The 17690-nt window shown below is 41.8% G+C and overlaps 1 protein-coding gene across 3 annotated transcripts; it reads right to left on the reverse strand.

The window, feature by feature from the left end:
• Window positions 1-730: 730 nt before the first annotated feature.
• triobpb (TRIO and F-actin binding protein b) lies at window positions 731-17545 on the reverse strand. Of its 3 annotated transcripts, none has more exons than XM_080447480.1 (14): window positions 17163-17545; window positions 16301-16342; window positions 14486-14542; window positions 13719-13787; window positions 13365-13454; window positions 12932-13041; window positions 11553-12003; window positions 10634-10880; window positions 9042-9153; window positions 6360-6519; window positions 5307-5420; window positions 4385-4471; window positions 1937-2133; window positions 731-1824 (listed from the first exon to the last, which is right to left on the reverse strand). In XM_080447480.1, the coding sequence occupies exons 1-13, from the start codon at window positions 17166-17168 to the stop codon at window positions 1972-1974; spliced, it is 1707 nt and encodes a 568-aa protein (XP_080303606.1). In that variant the 5' UTR covers window positions 17169-17545; the 3' UTR covers window positions 731-1824; window positions 1937-1971. The 3 variants fall into 3 exon arrangements, with proteins under 3 accessions (XP_080303606.1, XP_080303605.1, XP_080303607.1); XM_080447479.1 differs by having other exon boundaries at window positions 11550-12003; XM_080447481.1 differs by lacking the exon at window positions 16301-16342 and having other exon boundaries at window positions 11550-12003.
• Between the last annotated feature and the right edge of the window lie 145 nt (window positions 17546-17690).

The following is a 17690-nucleotide window of genomic DNA, read 5'->3' on the forward strand; positions in this document are numbered from 1 at the left end:
GTTTACTCTTCTCTATGGAAGTTCAGTATTTATAACACTTCATATTGTACAGAGACCGTGTTGCTGCCACCTACAGTCGAGGATGTTTAGCCACTTAAAGGAGTAGTTCACCCAAAAAAAATATCTTATTTTCTATCAATTACACACCCCATGAAGCCTTGAGTTGAATCCATGGATTTATTTTTGTTTTTGTCGCATTCCTAAGCTAATAATTTGATTCCCGTCTCCTACCGGCTAATGTATCCGGTAGGAGACACAAAGTAGATTCTTTGTGTCTCCTACCGGAAATACACCCGGTCATCAAATAATTGGCTTAGGAATGCCACAAAAACAAAAATAAATCCCTGAATTGAAGGCTTCATGGGGTGTGCAATTGATAGAAAATAAGTAATTTTTTGGGTGAACTCCTCCTTTAAACCCCATTAACCTCACGTCATCAGTCTTTCCACCTCGGACTCGGAGGAAATAAAACCCCATATGGGTAAACAGAGGCCCTTAGGGCTATATGATATTAGATCCTGTAGTATTTGTCTACACCAAATCTTTTCCAAACATAGCTGATATTTTCACTGAATGTTCACTGCAGTCAGAATAGGCACGGGTTCATGTGGTTCAGTAATATTTCACTAGTTGTGACATATAGTAAGCCATATTGTACATGTATTATTGTGCAACTTCAACTTGTGTAGGTGCATCATGGGTAAAAAACAAACATAACATCATTTTTCTAATAACCTGTATTTTATTGATTGCAAAATGTAGATAATTTACAAATTTGTCAATGCTCTACAGTACATTAAATATGAAAACATTGTCAAAAGACAGGTAGCTAAGTTTATCATGTTAATCACAATACACAATATAAAAACATTGGCTCATTGACGCAATACTTGACATTTGATGTGATAGTGGTGGCACACAATTGCCAAATAATGTTAGGAGTTGGAGACTGGGGATTTGATCTCAGTTAAGATCTACTTTTCTCTGTCATGGTTAAAAGAAAACAAAATCTCAGATGTAGGACAACAAACATTCATCAACAACATTTAGGAGCTTCTCCACCAAAAGACGATCCCAAACATGTTTATACATAGTCATGGATAATGGATATACAGTTCCAATTTGGCTCTCCAGGAATCAGAATCTTTCACAGTCTCTTCCTGAATCAATCCCAAATAAAGTCTCAATACAGTAATTGTAATAATTAATGTCCACAAATGTTTCAGGATTTAAAAAAATTATAATAATAATTACAGCAATTGAAATATGCTCCCATTTCTGGAAAAATAAAATAAAATTGTGAGGCCATTTTATATGGTAAACATGAGACAAAGCTGTACAAAATTTAAAAATGAGATGACGGTAGTTCTGCTGGTGCATTCATTCTGTCCGTCTCACTCAGGTAGCAGACACAGAAGCAAACATTAACAGTTTCTACAAGCTAAAGAAAAAAAACAAGGATGGTGCAGACAGTTAAAACTCATGTCCTGTGTTTATCCGCAAGACGTGATAATACAAAAGTTGTCGTTCAAATATTCCAGTTTTCAGACCAAAATGTTCTATCACCCACACAATCTCTCTCACACTCACACCAGATAAAAAATAAAATAAAAAGTGCAGATTCATATATCATGCGCGACCCAGTGTACAGTAATTTAACCGATCAGCTGATAAGTCTATGGTGCTGATTGGCAGAATGATTGAAAGCTAAGGCACTAGCATGGTCCCCGAATAACCAGCATTGTCCAGTAATACAAGTCCACCAATGGTCTCTTCTGCTTTACTGCATCTTCTTTTGCTTCAGTCACCATAGTGCGGACACAACTGGAAAAGAAAAATAATATGTAATTAAATTCAAACTGAATCCTACTGTACCATACAGATTGGTTAAAATACAATTTCGATGTCATATTGAGGTGAGGACTCGTTGCCCTACCGGTCTTTGTGTCCATTAGTCCCAGTGGCTGAGTGTCAGTGGTCCAGGCTGTTGCCCAACATCTGTCCCTCCTGCAAAGCAGCCATGGCCAGCCTCAGGTTCTCCTTCAGATTCTGGATCTCCCTCTCGCTTCGGCCCTTCATCCCACTGAGCTCCTCGTGCAGCTCCTTATACCGATCGCAGGCCAGGCGCTTCTCCTGCAGTGAGGGGATATTTAGTGGAATTGGCTTGTTATGAGGCCAGAGGCAAAGGTTATACAGATGCCACAGCATCCTCATAGAGTTTAACTTTGCCTAAGACAGCTGTGCAGTTCGAGAAGGAATAATGAAGACAGATGTGCAGTTCGAGAAGGAATAATGAAGACAGATGTGCAGTTCGAGAAGGAATAATGTAGAAGACAGACGTGCAGTTTATAGCAGGAATGATCATTTATACAAGATTCAAAGAATACTAGCAAGCCATCAAATGCCATTCATTACTCAACAACAATAAAATCTTGTGGCTGTGTTGCATGCACTACAGAGGCTACAGTGGGTGTAGAAATTGGTATCTCCCTTTATGATTGTTGATCATAGGTGCATAATGGTGAGTCTAGAACAAGGGTGATAAGGGTAAAGGAAAAAGAAAATCAATAATTATGCAAACAAAATATTCACACACAGTTTGACACACTGGCAGCCAAAGCTGCCAAACATTTGACAATGGAGGCAGCAGGTAACCACCCGCTGTGTTTAAGCACCTCCCATGAGAGCAAGCATTGCACTGAAGACGACGAGGCATTCTGGGATATTGCAGGAGATTAGTCAACTAAAAGAAAAAGGTGAAGTCATTTATTGCCTTCTCTATTGAAGTTTATAATGAAGTACTTCCACTGGTGAGTAGGAATGTAAATTGGGAAGCTATGTGCACTGTATGGTTGGATGCTTGGACACTGCAGGCAGAAAGCATCTGTACAAACCAGATAATGCATGTAATTGCAATTAAAATATATACACATTCCCATTTAGTCCTATACCTGAAATCAGTAGCCTAAGAATGCTACCCATCATTAAGTTTTATTTTATGTAACAGAATACTACCACACGGACACAGCCCACATTAAGTTGCATTTTGACCAATCCGGCCCATGACCTAAGTCTAGAAACTCCTAGTCTAGAAATAAGCCTTTGCTCTTTTAATTTTAGGGGCTGACATTGAAACCTGACAGTTGCCATTATATTTTAGATGACTGAAAAATGTTTTTGCTCAGTTAAGATCCTGAATCCCCAATGGGGATCTGTCTGCCTACAGATAGTAGGTTGACCATCTGGCTTCCTAGTGCAGTCAGAACAACTTGGAGCTTGATGCTCTTCTAAAGACAGTAGAGATGGTGGTAGACTTCAGGAAGGGCCCTACCCCAACACCCCTGCTTGTTCTGCGTTACTCCCCGGTTAACACTGCAGTCTGCAAGTTCCTCTGTACAATAAGCTCACAGGATCTCAAGTAGGAGGAGAACATCACCTCCATCACCAAGAGGGCACAGCAGAGGATGTTCTTTCTGTGGCAGTTTATCCTGCTCCGGGAAATGATGGTTAATTTCTACATGGCCATCATCCTCACTGCACCCATCACCATCTGGTTTGCTGCCTCCACTGACATGGACAGGTGCAGACTTCAGCGGATCATTCAATCAGCCAAGAGGGTGCATCAACCTGCCATTTCTCCAGGATCTACACAGATTCCTATTTCCTCCCACCTCAGTCACCACCTCTTCTAATAGCTACTCCCAGCAAAGGTGCCGGTCTATCAAGAGCACTTCATCACGCCACGGGAACAGTGTCATCCCCATGGCAATGAGACTCACAAACATGTCCACTACCCCGGTGTATTGCTAAGATCTGTTTTTCAAGGCTTGAGTCCTATTCCACAGGCTCATACATTTAATTTTCACTATTTCAAAAGCTGCAATAAAACAAGCAATGCATTAGGCTCCTTACATCTAATCTTATATATTAAATTGGCTTATAGGTGGACGGTGGGAGGGTGGCTGGACTTCACAAACCTAACATCCAGATTTGATTGCCCAACAAATGTCAAAAACGTGATATCCGGATTTGATTGGCCAAGCTTTGCGTGACGTAGTGTTCTGAAAAACCAGTATAGAACAGTTCCACAAAAAAATCATTTCCAAATAGCAAAAAACAAGAGTCTAGCAGTGATAGGGATTTCAAATGGTTTAAATATTGGACACCTTTTAAGCATTTAGCAAATTTTAATTAAGGATTTTTTGGCACTATATTTTCAGATAGACAGAAGGTAAGGAGCTTGTTTAGATTTAAGGATTAAGATACCAGGTTATTTGTCCTAATTTTGTGGGGTAGACAAACTCTTGTTTTTTCAGCTATGACAAGAACAGAGGCAGAGGCATGCTTTCAAAAGAAAGCAACACACACGCACACACAGGTTTACCGTGTTGAGAAACTGCAGCTCATTCCGCAGACAGCTGATCTCCTTGTGTAAGTACTCCACCTCATTTTCTTTCACTCTGAGAAGAACCTGGAAGGAGCAACAGAGTGTTCATCATATGCTGCCAAAGGCAACACAACACCTATTTAAGCATCCATATAATTAACCCAAATCTATATAATTAACATACAAGTCACCAAGGCGACTGGACAAAATTAACCTTTAACCCACCCAAGATGTGAAGTGCAGAGAGTGATGTATTGCTTTAAAAATATCCACAGCCCATCCCAGGTTTCAAGAGGATTTACAGGAGGCTTTCAGTGCACATATAACTTGGGAATGTAGCCACTTTACAGCCCCTGGATGTTCTCAAGCCAAATCCAGTTTAGCAAGCAGTAAATTGGATTTATGACATTCCCTTTGTTCATTTACTAGAACAATGCATGAAGCTACACTTAGAATCAATCCCGTTCAATTGAAAGGTATGAAAATTGTAAATTAGTGGTTTTACTGTAAGTGTTGCTACATGTACTGTATGAGTTTAGTCTTCAATAATACCATGTCTTCTTAGCACCCGGGCAGGATGACATGTTTTTATTTTTGTAAGTTTGCTTTGTGTGTAAAGCATGAATTCCAACTGTGTGAGAGAAGACAGGCTTGCTTGTTATGTTTTCAGGCACTGGTCTACCCAGGTGGCACTTTGTAAGCCATGACAACCATTGATCATGATTAATGGATACTCATTAAAAGGCAAGTATCCTCAAGGCACCTATCTTAGCGAAAGGGGATGCCCACTAGAGGGCGCACTAATGCACGTAATGGTTTAAAATTCTCCCATATGGCTCAGTTCAAGACTGAAGTTGTATAGTTCTATATCTGGTGGGAGAATGTTGTTAGACCATCTCCCCTCCCTCCGGTGACCTACCTCCAGTTCACAGGACGTCCTGTCTCTGTTATCATTGGAGACTCCCTCTGACCCTTGACCTGAGATGACAGCGCGCATGCGCCTGATCTCCTCCTTTAAACGGGTCTGTAGGTCCTGAGGGAGGGAAACATGTAATAGCGATTATTAATATCTATTGTTTTGGCAATAAATTATACAAACTTTATAAAACACAGCTGCTTTCCATAGAATTATAGTGTCCTTGGCATTAATTTGCTATTTCTCAGAGACCAATAAGTTATTATTTAAAATCTTTCGCCAGGCCAAAAAGCCGAAGGACAGAGATTATGTTCTTACCCCTGTCCCACATTTTCAAATCAGCCCGATGGTGGTGCTTCACGTTTTGTCCTATAACTCCCCCTGGTTATCACGTCACGTCACATCACATGACCAGTGTAGTGACGCAAAATCATAATCCAATGAATCCAGGGGGAAAAACTACAGCTTGACTCTACAACCTACGGTTCAAGAGTTACAGGCCAAAATGTGAATCAATCTGTTACTGCGCCACCAAAGGACTGCTATATTTTGTCCCTAATTTTGCGTTTAAAAAAAAACGGAGTCATGTGATCAAGATGTATCAGTGAGATTTTTCATATTCCATTCCGATTGGCTACGATTAACTTCTAAACTTTGCGGGCCCTGGGTAGCCAACCTGGCCTGGTGGAGATCTGAGGAGCGCACTTTTCTAGTTGAAAGATTTATGGTAGCCTGATTTAGCAATCAGTAACAAACAATTCACAAATCCGTACATTAAAATCAAGTTGAAATTAGTCAAACGGGATGATAATTTGCATAAGCAATTTTCTTTCTGGCATGGTGCTCATACTTATCGGTAATGATTTAGGATAAGCACTGAAAACGCTTCTCCCTACACAGGATATGATGCAACTGTCACTTTCGCTATATGAGACTGTTACATGAGATCCTATGTATGTACTTAACTGCTTATTTAGACTTAACTATAGCCTAGGGTGAACAAAAGTTACTCCTTTTTTTCTGAGACACTCCTGTACAAATATACAGAAAACTCACCTGGTTCTCCTTCCTCAGCTGTTCTATGTCTCTCTCCTTTCGACAGATCTCTCTCTCCCTCTCAGCATTGTTCTGCTCAGCCCTGTTCAGCTCCAGGCACTTCTGAGAGTATCGCTCCGAGAGGCCGGCCAGCTCTCTTTGCAGGGCCTGGGTCTCTGCCCTGGGGAATACATACACGATGACTGGACACTGCTGACGCCAATGGCCAGCTAAGGTGCAGTTTCTCTCAGGTATGTTTACACTTTTTGCACATCTGCAGTGCTCAGCAAATAGGTTTGTAAACAGGCTTCATCTGACTAAGTTGTTTGCTTATAGGGGAATGGATTGTGCATTAATGTGCAAGTATAAATACCCAATACTTAGTCCCATGCGGACAAAAATGTATTGTTGTCTTGGTGTCATAGAAGCTAAATGGAGTGGTACAAGACGAATGGAAAATACTTCTGATCTCAGAATCCAGCTCATGATGAATGAAAGTCAGCATGAATCAATGCTGACTTTATATCTGTAGGAATGTCCAATATTTACAATAAAGATAGCAAATATGGGCTGATAGGGCCAGTGTGTTGTGTCAATTATATCAAAACAAGGTTTATGTGGAATGACCTTTGTTTTAACAACATGCAGAGACCTTTGTTTAAACAACATGCACAGACACATCTTCCTACAAAACCTTCTATTATATGTTGGCCCCTGCATCAATACTACACTACTCTTCTAATTTTGCAGTTTTACAACCAGAGTTTATATGACTGCATACTAGTAAAAAACTGTAACAGAGAAAGATCAGTATTGCATGGGCATAGCATGTTTCAGTTTGAGTTCTCAAATAACCGCGACTGTTTCCTACTGTGAGTAGAAGGTATTTATGTTCACCCTGTTAACCACAAAAATAACCACAGTGAACATGTGAAGAGTATTAGCATAGAGAGTGTAGCACATCTCTTCTCCGTAATACAGGCTCCAGTAGGTATCACTGAGACGGCACTGTGTACAATAACTTGGGAAGCTAACAAAGGAAAACGAATCCATGGCCAAATTCTTCTTTTACATTCCAAAAGTGCCAAACGACAACCACTGGCCATTGCGGCTACTGGTTTGGCTAACACAAAGAACCCCGGATGGTTGTTGTGGATTCTGAATTCTTCTCTGAATTCTGCGTCTCAACTCGAAGCATAACAGAAAGCCTTTTTGTGGCATGCTAGCACCCACTTAAAAGCACGAGACAGTTACTCCCATGAATTACCAATGTAGGTCTTTTCAGAGACTGACGGCAATGAGTCCATGACCCTGATAATATTCTGAGGCCACAGTATATGATGGTAATAATTTTTTTTTTTCAACATTGTGTTGTCCACACTGTTTTGGCAATATTTACAAGTTGCCATAACATATAATAATTAAAATAATATATACCATTCAATTTGTTTACATAAGTCTCCTATCATGAGTAGCTTGTAGTCTATAACTTGTAATATATGTGCAATTTTGTCACATCCGGTTTATGACCGGATGTGACGTAGGGGGAGGGGGCGAGCGAGTCAACGAGGTGATCAATGTGTCGATTTGCTGCTCTCTACTGGTAGAACGTCGTATGTGTTTAAAACCGCAATCAGACAATTTATTTGAATGAAAAATTACAATTGTAACTTGTTTTTAGATTGTCTGTGGACTAGACCACCTTTACACTGTATTTTTGTTAGCCTGTAGTGAATTTTGATTTGAACACAAATGACTTGTGTCAGCTCTTAACACATCCACCGCCAAGGGCTAATCTCATAATGTACTCACCAGTGCCAAGGTTTTATTGTTGTTTTTTGTTTTTTTCAGGTCGCCATAGGCCCCGTTAAAATCCTTTAGATTGCCCGATCCAATGTTTGTAAACAACGGGCACATGTCCTGGTGTCTACTCGTCGAGACCGCGTGTCAAACGGAGCCGCCATGTTTGAGTTCTGATCGTTTAAGTTAACATGGGAAATGCGAGGATGAAAAACTACATGTCCTGTACAGCTTTTACAGGGGTTTATGTGTACGACTTAGAATGGAGACAGACGGGAAACAAAAAACGTGATCGCACTTCCGGTCCGATCGGGTGGTGTTACACTGAAAATGGTCCCCCTAGAAAATTAAAAAAAAAAAAAAATTCGAAAAAAAGGAAAAAGCACCACAGCCCGTAGGCTACGGGATTGGCGCTTAACCGTTGGATTTAACGGCCCGTAGAACTACGGGCCCGGCGGTAAATGTGTTAACCAAATGTTTCTGTGATTCCAGCTTTTGAGATTCTGTTGTCTACTAAGATGATGTACTGTACTTATTCGACTGCAAAATCATCCTTCCGTCATTGAAATGACTGAATACTGAATATTTCATTCCAAAAAAAGTTGCGTCATGAATAATTTTGTTATGCTATAACAAGTTAGCTTTGATGGCTAGGGAATATGTTCATAATGGCCCAGGTTGCACTAGGATGGACCCCAGCAGGGAAAACGAAACTAGGTCGGCTCAAAACTATTTGATGGAAGACTGGGACAGCTGAGCTACTATGATCCTTACATGGGGCAAGGCACGGCATACAGCACAAGACAGGCCCTGGTGGAGGCAGATCATGGAAGCCTTATGTCCCACTTGGGAGTTGGGAAAAAGAGGATTAAGTAAGTAAGAGGGTGTACAGAAGTTACTTACTGTTGATGGGAACGCAAGGTCTGAGAGTCCGCAACCCCTCCGCTTAACCTCTTGGCTTTCTCCACCTCCCTCTCCAGCTCCTCCTTGTGGGCCTTCCTCAAAGCCTGCATCACTATCATACATACAAACACAGCCGGAACAGGGAGTTACATATCTTGTAGTGTAATTTGTTGTGTTATCTCTCTCCCACATACTCTGACCAGGTTGATGCTAAAGTTGCAGTTTACCAACTTGTGTGAACCCATATTAGCTGATAACAAGAAAAGCAACGCTTTCTTCTGATTGCATTACCTGACCTAACTAACACACTATGATTATTTGCACCTGGGAGTGTTGAGTACAGTTTAAAACAGCTCACTTGACTTTAACCAAGCATTAAACCCATGACTTTGGATACATAATATTGGAGGGTGTTGCATAATCCATCAATACATCGTTTTTTCCACATTGTATTGTTTAGTTAGCGAGTTAAGATATCAAGAGCAATGAACGTTCATGAGAAAATTGGCCAGTGGCCCCAATTTGACCTTTGTTCCCGTCCTGATAAAATGCTTGTCACTAAGACAGCTGATCTTATGAACTTTGATATATTTTAGTGTTTTTATAGAGGCATTATTAACTGGGCCCTATGGTGTATTATTTATTTCCCTATAAATAACAATGTAATACTCCTCTTTCATAACAGGTTTAAGACTGAATTTTTATCTAAATGGGATATTTAGTTTGCAGCCACGTATGAGACACACAACGCAATACAGACTGAATCAACAAAACAGACACAAAACACATTGACACACTGATTACACACGTATTACGACACAAACTTTAAACAACGAAAACAAACAATACCAACACACACCTGCTGCAGGTCACTAAGCACTGCAAGCACTGCACTAAGCACATCCTATTATATCCTAGCCCAGGGTATCTGCAGGTATCATGAGTCATCACTAAATGTCATCGCCAATCCATATCCGTCTGTATCTAATTAAGCAAGCAATCCCAATGTTGGAATGATGATACAATCCAAATCCCTGTCAATTCTGTCCCACAAGTGATTACACAAATGTTGAGGCACTCAAATGTCCCTTTTAGGGAAGCTATCACAATACATTTTGCTCATCAGTTATAGATCGCAAAAAGTAAGCTGTCTGTCAAAATACCTATTTTAAGAAATTGACAGATTGACATCTAGGGCTGTCGCAATAACTGCACCACTGCAAAACCACAGTGGTGTCAGGAAACCTGTGGTGGAAAAGAAAATAACTGTCACAGCCACTATGTCCCCTGCCCTGTGCCATCCAATACAATCTATTAAGTCCAAACCTATCCTGTGCAATCCCTTTTATTATATTCAACTCTAAATGCCCTCGGGTCTTCCTTGTGCTATCCCATCCCCTTCATTTTATACAGCTCTGTCCTATCTCGTCTATTATTAAAGCCTTGCCCTACCCTGTCTATATAATATGTCCTGTCCTATTATGTCTATATTACTGTCCATAATACCCTGTCCTATCACACATAATTTTTTCATGTATTACATGCAGTCCTATCCATATCCATCCTGACAATTACATATAGCCCTGTCTGACCTTGTGCAGTGGCCTGGCTCTCCTCCAGCAGTAGCCTGTCCTTTTCCGTCTCAAGCTCCCTGGTCTGTCTCTGGTGCTGTCTCTGCAGTTCTTCCAGCGCCTGCCGGTGGGCGCGCTCCATGGCTGCCAGGCTGCGGCCGCAGTGGGCCTCCGGACCACAGCCACCTACTACACCACCTCCTCCTCCCGCTCTCCCCCCTCCTCCACCACCTTGCAATCGCTCCACCTGTTGCCTCAGTGACGCCACCTGAGAGGGGGAAAGAATGAGAGAAGACAGGGTAAAGCTCACTGAGATTGAGAGAGGTAGAATGCATTATGGGTCAATATGACGGCATGCAGCAACTCGTGTTGGCAGTGAGAGACTCCATAGTGATGAGGACACCGTTATGTGAGAACAGAAGAGCTTCAGATGGCCCAATCATGAGGGAACAGTAGGGCTTCGGATGGCCCAATCATAAGGGATAAACAAACAATAGGCGCAATTATATAGGCCTACTTAGCCCAAGTGTGTACATTTACCAAGTGAAGATTGTATTCACCTCAATGAATCACTTTATGTGTCCCAATGCCAACATGTTTTACAACAGGAGACTGTAGGCGAAGAAGCAAGACAACACTGCACGCTAGCACACAAAGACAGAACAGGAGTTTCAGCAATATTTCCACCATCAATGGACTGCATGTGTGTCTTACAGTGGCAAATATTTCATGTTTTTTACATGTGCTTATGGGAGGTGAGCAGGTATGACTAACTTGGCCATCTCCAACTTCTGCTTTGGTTGGAAAATATTGCTGAAGAGAAACAATATTTAAGTGTTAGCAGGCAGAAATCGGGCGAGCTTCATCTGGGAGGATGAAGGGTTAATTTGCATGTTGTTTGCTGAACTTTGCAAATTGGAAAATCAACTCCACGCACTACCTCCCTCTGCAGCGCCTCATTGGCTGACTGGCTAGAGGATCGCGACCCCACAGAGGGCAAAGACCTCATCTCCGTTAATGGCATCCTTTCAAACTCTGCCCACTTCCTCTCGATATCGTCTTCCGTTTGCAGCCTCGGGTCTGAGCCTGAACCAGACCCCTTCCTGGACAGCACTGCCTCCCATTGGCTTGTCATAGCATCTTTGCTCCTCTCCTCCTGCCATTGGTTGTGCTCGCGGCCCTGCCCCTCCCCTGCTTCTCTCTGACTGGTTGGGAGGGGGTGGGATGGCACAGGTACAGGGGACAGCTCAACGTAGTCAAACCGGCGAGGAGTCGAAGGGGCAGAGGTCGGCGCTGCTGACCGCGAGTCACCATGTCGTGACGGTGTGCGACGAGACACTGACAGGGAGCGAGTGTGGGAGTTCTCCTTGTCACTACTGCTGTCAGGCAGTCTAGAGGAGATGGAAGGAGAGGACAAACAGATAGTAATCATCAGTCTATCCAGCTTTGTACTATCTGATCACCACTAATATCGCCCTACTGGTCCCTCAGACATCAGCCAGGTTCCCTAATAAATCAAGAGCCACAGAATAAAATGATATGCTAAACTTAACTGCCCGGCAAAGGTGATTCTGATTCTATGAATAACTAAAGGCTCAGCTGTAGGTGAGTCATTATGTAAGCAGAACATACAGTACAGTAACACTGCCAGTGATTAATGACACTTGGGGTAATCTTTGATTGGCCAAGCATGCAGCTACTGGAATTCTCCATGGGCAGTGCCGGCGCTACATGTGAATAACACAACCTCTTATCTGGCTGCTGTATTTAGACAGGGCAGAGGCACAGAACAGAAGTGATCTGGAATCAGCAATCCAAGAGTAACAGTAAGGTGTTTCTTGAAAGAGAGTGAGTGTAGGTAAACTGTAAAAAGGTCTCAATGACATCCATTCCAATCGCTAATTTTTTTTTTTTTAGTTGGAACTTTCACTGTAACGATAATACGTGAGGTCTCAGGAGAAAGGTGTTACTACTATAGGGTAATAGGGTAATGCATAAAACGGTGTGTGTTAACAGTTAAAAGCTGTGTGGGAACTGGGAATGGACCCTCCATAGCCTCGTTAGAGCAACTGATGAAATTCATCCATTTCCTACGTGTCAAATAAAATCTGAATTCTTATAACAGAACTTAAACAGAACGCTTGGCGGGGAAACTATGACTCAATCTTCAAGAATGCTATAAGAAGCACAAAAAGGCAGGAAAAAGACATGGGAAAACAACAATGTCCCATTGGAAATTAATCAGTTTGAAATCTGAAAACCCTTGAAATATCACATTACGACTTATATTCAAACAATCTCCAAATGTCTGTAACTCACTGTGTGAGGTCTGGAGAGCTGATGGGCCTGACGCTCTTTCTCAGAACCTCGATCCAGTTCCTCCTGATCCCTGCCGTCATGGCAGATAGGGTAAACACCGCCTCCCGTGTCTGAGGGAAGAGTGGAAAAACAGGTTAAGAAGAGAGATGGTGAGGGAGGGACAGAGATGTGATAGAACATGATAAGATCGGAGGGGGGCAAAGTAGCAAGCAAATGGTTTTGGAGACAGTTTTGCAAGAAGACAATGGAGGGAAAGGTTGAGGTGGTTCTGAAAGATGATGAGATAAAAAAAGAAACTGGGACGAAAACTGAGGAAGGGCGTGGTGACATACACGCGAAGACATGATGAGCATATGATGAATGTACAGAAAATAAATCATCATGGGGCTTCGATTGAGCTTTGCATAAAAGATTACGTGACCCAGAAACTCACCTGTATCTGAAATCCATAGTTCTTTTCCACATCAAACTCTGACACCTTCACGCAGGATTTCAGGTCAATCTCCCCATCTAGGTCATCTTTCTGTTCCAAATAAACAGTAACACCCATCCATATGAAACTACGCAGAGACATCGGCAACGCACACTGGATATACTGAATATTCTCTGTTTAACAGTGGCCTAAATAAGAGGCTACAAATATAGAAACAAAAACCTGTAATGGTAACAACTTAAGCAACAATTAATGCATTTATTTCAGAATTTCAATTCAATCAAACATAGGTTTTAAGACAGTTAGAAAATGTGTTTATGTGCTGGTAAAATAAATGTTTGGCTGAGACTATACCTCCTCTGCCCCAGAGTCTCTGTAGTACTTCAGTCCAGCATCTGACAACACAAACCAGTGCTTCTTCCACTAAAGACACAGAAATAAGCAGCATGAAAGTGGTGCTGAACTTCAATGATCCAAAACTAAACAAGCTCGTTCAAAACAAACATGCCCATAAAATGATACTTGTAAAAAAAAAAAAGTCTGCAACACTGATAGCTCAGCTCCACTTGTTTTATTGCTTGGTCAACATTTCGATCCTGCCGGATCTTCTTCAGGAATTTACCATTCCTGACCAAGTGGAGCTAAGATACCAGGGTTGTGGACATTATTTTTTACAGTACATCACAGTTGTCCAGCACCTGGGTGAGACCGGATGTGCATGCACAATTTCTTTTGTCATAAATGGTTTACTTTTTAAGTTGATTAAATTGACTGTTAAGTATGAAACAAACATACTGAAACTAGAACAGTTCAAGCTGCAGTCATTGGGCCATAGAGCAAGACGTTCATTCACTCATGCATGTCACGTTGACTCACGTGACGAGAGGAGACACCTGCTGTGCCTCCGACTGCCACGCTATTACTGTGATAACATGGATGATCTGATGCTATCATCTTACACACAACCTTTCTCATTAGGAAAGAGGGATCGATGGAGATAGAGGAGAGAGACAAGAAGACTAAGAATGAAAGGAGAGGAAAGTGACTATAGTGATATATTGACTATGGACAAGAGCGAGAGCTGCTGGTAAATGGTACGAAGCCTTGGCTTAGGACATTACCTCTCCACTTTCATCCAGTTTTGACATCCATCCCTTCTTGAAGTTAAGGAGGTCAGGCTGTGGGGCAGAAGAAACACAGTGTCATGTTCACCCGCCTTTGTGTAAGTGTTGTAAAAATAACTAAAAATAAAAAACTTTGACAAAGGAGAGCATTTAAATCATAAAGGGGCTTATTTTGTCCAAGAATAGAACGTCAGCAATGTAACACTGTATGCAAGAGGCTGCTGTTCTACTACTGCACTGCAGCAGGCTAGATGCATGACAAATTTTATGGCGGTGGGTGCAGAGCGAGGAGGTGTTAGAGAGAACAGGAAGCAGAAAGTATCTGAAGTCAGAAATAGAAGGGAAAAAAAGCTATGTCGGAGCTGAGGATGAGCGAGAGACATCATCACAATCAAAAGGTGGGCAAGATTATGATCCAGAAAGAAGCGTCCATTCCACACATACGGAACGGAAGGAAAAAATTGGCAACTCATTAAATTTACAGCAGGAGGAGGAGCGGGGGTATCTACAGTAACACTACCTGCTCTGTTCATGTCTCCAGACTATATCAGTCTGTGGAACAGTTTGAGTACTGTATGTGCCAAACGGGTGCCTCCTCTGCACTGCTCGCCTCTCAGACATGTCTTAACTAATCTATCTCCCATCAATTCCAGGAATACCCGACTTTGGGTTCTGGCAGGGTGATGGGAAGAGGAAAAGCGTGTGCTTTGGGTACTGCGTGATGTGATGTGCCGGGATTAAGATTAGGCAACATTTTCCACAATACATTTATCAGTTCGCTCCCTTTTCTGACTTTTACTGTCCCACTGCTCTCATTTTTAACCCCTATTTCTTGCCCCCCCCCCCCTCAATTGCTTGTCATTTCTGAAATTATATATTTTTACTTTCACCACGCCGCTGCTTGTTCTTCTATTTTCCAACTTTATTATTCTCTCTGCACTCTCTCCCTCTTCCTGGCATCACAGCATGTTCTTAGTATAAGCCACAATAACTCCAGAGTTCTCTGTCCGTACTATAGCTTTAACCATAGTGTTTGGTCTTTGTTGCTCAAACAAACCCATACATGGTCTGAAGACTAATAAACTGTGGAATGGGAAAAATGTATGCAAGTATGGCACACTCAAGTCACCAAGGACTAAGTGTATATGGTAAACCTAATCAATGCTTTGGTGAAGTGTTGTGCGACATGTAGCATGTAGGGTGTAACAGGACAGAATGCATGTGCCCTTTAACTTTCGTATTACCGTGTTGTTCTAACGGTGTTAATACTTTGTGAAAACATACATCTGAGCCTTGTGAAAATATACATCTGAGCCTTATTGATTGATCTACTGGGTGTGCATGTATGCACACACAGGCATGCCATGTGCACAAACATATATGACATACATGCATGCAGTCACGCAAAAACCCAATTATGGTAATCATCAGGAAAGATTTGGAGCATCTTAGTAATAGTGACATGTTTGAGAAGCTGGCAACTATATCGCCTCAATGTGGGGTTTTAAATAAGTGTAGGTAATAGGTATATAATCAAAATGAATTCAAGATGAATAGGCTTTTTCGTCCTCTAGCCTACTCTCCTGTTCTTAAAATTCTGTTGTTAGGCTATACAATGAAAACTAAACTAATCAGAGTTGGTATTTGTGGCTGTGTGGGTACATCACAGGATCCAAACTGCTTAGTGGCAAAGCGATATGTAGTCACACTCCCCCTATTCCTATATAGTGTATCTCGGCTGCAGTCAGTGTCCATGAGCATGGTCAAGAGCATTCACAGGTAAAGAAAAGGAAAATAGGGCTACATTCGTACCTCAACAGTACTTTTCCTTGTCATGTGCTTCATGATCAGTGACTATGTAGAAAGAGGGCAAAGAGTACATAAGGGCAGCTGACCAGGGGACACTGTGGACAGCATCCACCATTTCCTGGTCTGTCCCAGACTCCTCAAGAAGAGCAGGGGGCCAACCCTCACCTCAGTACTATGGACTAGAAAGGACAGCTTTTGGATTGCTTCTATTATTTTTGTTGTAATATAGATTAACTGTCAACTATGAGAATGCCCAGTTTTTAAAACATATTTCCATGAGTTTGTCACTTGTACATTTACAGTGGTTCAATATAGTCCAGTATCTAGGTTGTGCCTCAGAAAATACACGTCTGATCTTGGCTGTATGTGGATGCATGTGCAAACAAGAGGACATTATGGAAGACAATGCTGGCTCTCAGGCTGACACGTACAGGGTAATGACACTTCCTTCTACTGTAAACAAAAACTGAGTAAACAATGAAACTACCAACACCCCTGGAAATAAGCATGTCCTCTTCGGATTCGTTACAGCAATAGACATTTGGAGACATTATAGCCATAGGCAGAAAGGAGGCATTTCACAAAAGAAGAATTTCACGGGGTTAAGTTACATGCAATTCAGTCCACTTACACAGACACACCCTCATATCAAAACATAATCGACCCGAATCGTCAGTTAAACGCTCCTGCTTAAGGCTATCCTTTTTTAAATTACATATATATCCTATTAAAACTCATACTGATAAACGTACAGAATCTTGGAACAGAGTATTAATTTGAGATAACTGTGAAAAAGGCAAAGTTTCCAGTGTCAGACAGATTAATAAAACTCACCCACACAAACTACCTTCAAGGTACAACTTACCGTCATGGTAACAAAATCCAGAAGGCAAAGTAGAATGGAGGAGGGAGAAAAAAGTACAATTATCTGACACAATGGCGAGGCCTTGTCGCTAACTTTCTATCTGACGTGAATCCGTCCGGGTGAAAAGCTGCGTTTCTCGCTGGAGGCTATGCGAAAAAATTACAACAAACCCCGCCATTTCTGCCCATTTTAGTCGGTGAACCGCAAGCGGGTTTTCAAAAACGAATTTCCTATTCAATCCCTAAGCATGAAATACATCCCCGAGACGAAACCGTTGACGTACAAACTGCTGCTTGAAAGCCCCAAATTTCTCAACTTTTCTGACAAATAGAGCTGCTGCTGCTTGCAGAGAGAGAGAGAGAGCACTCCTCTCTCCTTCGCCCCAGTGTGCTGCCACTTCCTGGGCGGATCCGCGAAGATGCTTTGAGAAAACAATCCTACCGAACCAATCAACTCGTCACTGACACAATACATTTGCATATTGGAATATTCCCGTTTTTTAGCCATAAATCAGGGGGTCTTCAACGT

The sequence above is a fragment of the Gymnoscopelus braueri genome, assembly GCF_963280865.1.
Source record: "Gymnoscopelus braueri genome assembly, chromosome: 13".
Lineage (NCBI taxonomy): Eukaryota > Metazoa > Chordata > Actinopteri > Myctophiformes > Myctophidae > Gymnoscopelus > Gymnoscopelus braueri.